The sequence below is a fragment of the Trematomus bernacchii genome, unplaced genomic scaffold (genome assembly GCF_902827165.1).
Source record: "Trematomus bernacchii unplaced genomic scaffold, fTreBer1.1, whole genome shotgun sequence".
Classification (NCBI taxonomy): domain Eukaryota; kingdom Metazoa; phylum Chordata; class Actinopteri; order Perciformes; family Nototheniidae; genus Trematomus; species Trematomus bernacchii.
The window spans coordinates 10581084-10587083 of NW_022987593.1; the positions used below are offsets into that span (position 1 = coordinate 10581084).

The following is a 6000-nucleotide window of genomic DNA, read 5'->3' on the forward strand; positions in this document are numbered from 1 at the left end:
AACTGAAAATGAAGGAGCATATGTTGAAGTACATGGGATTTATTGTGTTATGTTTGTTGAATAGCATGGTAAGGAATCGGTAGCTTGGTTTTTATGTTAACTTGAATTTAAATGCTGCAGTACACCTATGGGAGGGAATAGGACCCACACACAAATTCAAATGTACCAATCCATCTTATCTCCTTAATGTTTTCCTGGGGTTCAGATGAGTAAAAAACTCACAATAAATCTAGGGTCAAATTGGTCAGCTTAGTTTCATGCCACTCATCCATCACATCTAAAAAAAGAAGCAGTAATTACATGAAACAAGTATTTATCAAAGCCTAATTGCCTCCCAAAGCAAAAAAAACACAATTAATGGAGCTACGATGACACAACAAGGGCGCAGGCGTCAGCTCGTTGCAATTAAGCAAAGAAAAAAACATGAGATCTGTGAGAGCGTCTTGACCCATCAAAAACATAATGGTGTTTCATTTCATCCGTAGCTTTAAATTGGTGATGATGGTATCCTGCTGTTCTGGGTGCCTCCATTATTCACTTGGAAGGATAATAGTAATTGCTTAATGTGGTGTGAAAAAAGATTATATGGTAAATGGTGTGCTACCCACATTGGGAGAAATGAGTCCAAAAGAAGTGTGAGGGTGATGTGACAGTTGTTGTTGGAGGTTTAATAAATAGGTGTTGACAGCCTTTTGCAGAGCTTTTCTCGTCAATATAAAGTCGTTTTTATTCATTAACTGTAATGGGATTATTTATCGGTTGATACTCACTTAATGAGTAAAGCTTAGTTTTCAGTTAAATCATGAATCGTTGCTTGTGCTTCTTTTAGCATCATTGGCCCAATTCACATTTTTGACAATCACATTTAACTTGCAAATATTTTCTCTCTTGTTAAAATTAGGAATCTAAAATGGCTAAAGTGCTCTCTGTGAATTTGGTAGTTGTGTGACAGTCTACACTTTCCAAAGTTGCCTCTAATGTAAAGAAATATAAATGTAATGTCACTTTAAGTTGGTGATGTGTTAACTATAAAAGTGTCACACAGAGTGCTGGATATACATCGTACATCATTAAGGCTGAGTGATTTGGCTGTAATAATCATAAGTATTATAAGACTACGGCAAATATTGTATGCAACAAATTACAAATATCAAACCGATCGATTGTGTTTTATTGTTATCTCTGTTGTAAGATATAATACTGCTCATTATGGACTATGAACCTGTTTCCTATATAAAAAGGTCCTCAAAATGCTTGCTTGACAAGTTGTAAAACTGCAGATATTCCGTTTTCTAACTAAGAAATATTTGTTGACATCACTATGTATAGTAACACTTCTATTGGCTCGCGTTCCCACACATTGTACGTGATAGGCTAAAAGGCGGGACATCTCTAAGCGTTTGACCAATCACAACAGAGACGGCCAGGTAATCAATCAGACTAGACTGGGCTCTGGTTTCAGACAGAGGGTGAAAAGAGGTGCTGCAGAGTTGCACGTAAACATGTCACATTAGAGGCACAAAATACACATTTTTACCTGAAAATGAGCATAATAGGGCCCCTTTAAGACAGAATCCCTTATACTGTACATGTTCCACTAAAAACGTATTGTGTTTCTTTTTTTTAAATAAAAAATGCTTCCGATCATTAATTTAGACAACATAGTAGTAAAATTACATGATCATATTTAACTCCAGTGAAAGTCACTATGTGTTTATATAAACCATTTCCCTTCCTGTACACAGTTTTTAATGTTTACTGTGGTCACATATGTATAAGCCTGAGTGTAGGAGTGTGGCGCTAAAGCTCTCATCAGCATGCCTTTAAAGAGCCTCCAATGACACTTGGTATTAAAATGTCAAATTGCCCTCCACTCAGACTAAAGTGATTTTAGTTGTGATTATGCACTATTTCCCCCCTGTCAACAGTGTGAAAAAATAATCAAAAAATTTGCTAATTGGTCATGGGGATTGGTGGGAGACTCCAGTATTTTATGTCTTTGACTTCCAAATGAGTTCGGGTAAGGAGAGGCTGTCACTCCGGCATAGAGGTTTTTAGGGGAGAAGAGGAGGAGGTGTTGTGGGGGGGAGGGGGGGGGGGCTGGCGCGAGCTCAAATTGAAATGATGCACTGTTCCCCCTCACTGCGGCTAGCGCTTGCAGTAATTAAATGCCTCATTGTTGCTTCTTGGGAATTTGTATTGAATATTTCATCCGGCGTAATGATTATTTGGGTGTGGGTGGGACGTGGATGTAATCACCTTGGCGGAGTCTTTGATGAAATACTTGGATTGGTGGTTGTGCTTTATTGCCGCTTTAAGTGCCCTTCTGGGTTTTTACTTGTACTTAATGTCCTGCTATTTAAAAATTCTGTTTCCAATATTATTGATTTTTTAGCTTCCAAATCTGTAATTTCCGACTGTGTTTATGGTCGTTTTTGTTATACATGACATGATTACTCCGCAGCCTTAAAACCTGCAATATGGTTTGCTACACATTGGAAGGAATACATGTGTCCAAAAGAAGCGTGAGGGTGATGTGACTGTTGTTGTTGTTGTTGTTGTTGTTGGTGTAATAAACAGGTGTTGATAGCCTTTTGTAGACCTTATTTCTCGTCACTGACTTTTTGTTTTTATTCATTAACTGTAGCAGGGTTATTTGTTAGTTGATACATACGCAAATTAGTAAAGCAGTTATTTCAGTGGTCAGTTATTTCAAGCTTGAATCATTGGCTTTTGCTTCTGTTAGAATCATGGCCCAATTCTTTGTATACATTTGGGTGTGGGCGGGACGTGGATGTAATCACCTTTGATGAAATACTTGGATTGGTGGTTGTGCTTTATTGCCCCTTTAAGTGCCCTTCTGGGTTTTAACTTTACCTAATGTCACAATTTCAAAATGTGCTTTCCAATACTATTGATTTTTAAGCTTCCAAATCTGTAATTTCTGACTGTGTTTATTTTTTCGTTGTTCAACATGACATGATTACTGCCCAGCCTGGAAACCTGCAAATTAAAATGTCTCCTTCCCATTTTGTCTCCCACAGAGGACGCCGGTCAGCAGCGGAGAAGCTTTTCGGTGGTTCTTTTAGAGAGACGGGCCATGGCTGCCCTTATCCAGCTGCAGGAGGGCAGGTGGGACCCTTGATTCTCTGCCAGGAGCGCCTGATGGGTCTAAAGAGCCCAAAACGCCCAACACATTTCAAGGAGGACGAGCGATGAAAAGTGGACTGACGAAAAGATAAACAGAAAACATAATGGTGTTGTTTTAACTATGTAATTTCCTTTTTCTGTGTAATTATTGTACCTTTTGACAGTATCATAATGTATATTTTCGGTGTCTATGAATGTGTTTTCAGTGTTGTGGCTGTATGTTTACAGCCAATCCTATGTAAAGGACTCAAACAGACAATCATACAATCATACTGATTCCGTCAAAAACTGAAGAGGCCACAAGGATTGATGATAATACAACACACTTAACTCTGGAGCAATAATCTATTCTGTTGATTATTCCTCAACCTTTCATTTCTGTTGAATTCTTTTTATCAGACTGAATCATCTGATAGTTTTGTCTTTTATTTCTCTGAAACCGGTCATTTTGAATGCCACGCTAATGTAAAGAACGTCGCCGGCTGGAACGATGAGACGAAGGACGGCAGCTGTGCTTCTGTCAGAAACTTGTAGACGTGTTTTCCCATTTGAGCGGACTCACTGCAGAACAACAGGGCACATTGTCTTGTGTGGTGAGATGCATTTCTTTACAATCCAATTGAGCATCAATTGATTGCGACGGCTCCAGACATTTATGAGTCACGCTGCTGTCTGGAGGTCATATTCTCAAGTACTTGTTTTTTTAACCAAACTTTGTCGGCCATCAAACCTTTTTTTCTTTCTTTCACTTAAGGTTGTAACTGTCTAAAAGGTAGAGAGTAATGCCAGTAAAGGAATTGTATGTTATGTTTAAAAACCTTCAATTAGACTTAATTACAGTACTCTATACATATTGGACATATCAGATGTTGTTCTGGAGCAAAGGGGTAGACTGGACTTTTCTCCTGCAGAGTAAACACATTCCAAAAACAAAATTATTCAATAAGTTACTCATTGTCTTAAACCCTATTGTTGCATGTGTAAATGTGTTTTGGTTTTAAAGACTACTAAGAATTTGTATATTGTTGTTGTGATGCTTTTATGTGTTAAAATAAAAAAAAAATGACTTCAGTAAAAGGACATCTTGACGCTATATGTTTGAAGTGGCACCAGATAAATCCACCAATGATTGAAGGGGAAAGAAATAACAATCAGTGATCAATTAAGGATCACCTGATTAAAAAAAAACTATTTCTATTGTCCTTCCCGCCAAGCATCAGAAATAACAACCAGGAGGAGACAGGAAGAATGTAACGGCATCAGTTGCCTCCCCAGTCACGTAGTCCCTTGAATACTAAAACGTTGCGCCGAGAAGAGTGGTTCCCAGAGGCAGCCGACTTTAAAGGACTAGTGAAATCCCATGTGGTTTGTCATGCTGGAATACTCTTGGGGGGAGGGGGGAGAATAGGAGGGTGGTGGGGGGACGAGGGGGAGGTGGGTGTGGGGGGTATGAAGCGAGACAGGCGCCCTGAGATAGCTCGAGCAACTGAGCGATTGTCGGGTCTTTGGGTTTCAGGGGGTAGGGAGTAGTTATAGGGAGATGGGGGCAGTCGGAGGGACACATTTGGCTGGGTAGGTGAGGTGGGGAGGGGGTGTCAATACTGAGGAGAATGAGCGGAGAAGGAGGAAATCATCCGGGACCGACGTCTCCCCCGACTGAACACGCTCGCCATCACCCAAATTGAGCTGCTGACTGGTTAGGGCCGGGAAGACGACTTCAAGTGCTCCGTGTTTGCGGCGATGCAACGTCTGCAGCGCCCCAATCCCCCCTCGCTGGTCATCAGAGCTTGATAACGTGCATCAGGGGTATGCTGGCGCGCTCGCTCCCTGGCCGGTGAGATTAAATAACATCACAGACAGCTCTCTCTAATCCTTTCCCCCCCACCCACCTCCCACTCTGCGCTCTGGAGCTGGGATTTAAAGTCCTCAGGCGCCGGGGGTAACGTTCGTTTTCCTGCTTCAGACATGCAGAGACAGAGGCTGAGGACGGAGCGAGACTACATTAGCACGTTAGCGGGGTGTTAGGGATATACGATGTGTGGCGAATAAACATCTGCTCACTGTCTAACTTGCAAAATATATATTGTTATTTGCAATTTTCTCTCTCTCCTTCACCTTTCTCACAAAACAGATGTGCGATGTGTTAATTTTTCTGAATATACGATGAGTCCTCAGTTCTTATGGGTCTTAAGGTTTAAGATTATGTGGTTTGGTAAAAAAAAGAAATTGCATTAAGAAGACCTAGACCTCTCGACAAAACCAATTTTCCTCAAACTAAATTTAAGCGATATATATTACTCGAAGAATTCTTAAAAGATAAGGTAAATATTTGTTTTGGGAAATTGGCCTTTTTTGCTCTTTTTCCACAAGTTCAATACAATATTTGTTGGTGCCATTTGACTTTGTATAGCTTAGAAAAGATAGTAACAAACCCAACCTGCCTACCCCCAGAATTCAAGACAGTAATAAAACATAGACTTCCGGGAAGTCACTTCACGTGGCCACGGAAATAGTTACAGCATGCACTATTGGTATTTTTGTAAGAAACCAACCAGATATAAGATGTAAGGTAGCTGCTGATGGGCTAATCGAGGCTTATCACTTCCTTAAGCCCCTTATATACTCAACACACAGACTTTAAGTGGTCGATCTGTGACTCAAAAGTTGAGTTATTAATGCTGACAATAGCCCTCATTGGTTGCCAGCATGCTACTTGGTGGATGGGGAGGGAACACCAAACGTGTGAAAATGGCGGCCTAAAAAACATCAGTGATTGCCGTTGCAACACTGAAATTCCATTACCGCAATTGTTAGGTGAGCAAATAAGCCAAATAAGAATTGTATTTTCAT

The 6000-nt window shown here is 40.4% G+C and overlaps 1 protein-coding gene across 1 annotated transcript in view; it reads left to right on the forward strand.

Annotated features, from left to right (window-relative positions):
• Nucleotides 1-4184, forward strand: part of cxxc4 (CXXC finger 4) — a 29600-nt gene extending 25416 nt beyond the window's left edge. Inside the window, 1 exon segment of the mRNA XM_034130306.1 lies at nucleotides 3045-4184. Coding sequence (XP_033986197.1) covers nucleotides 3045-3089 — 45 coding nt within the window. The 3' untranslated portion in view covers nucleotides 3090-4184.
• Nucleotides 4185-6000: the final 1816 nt, after the last annotated feature.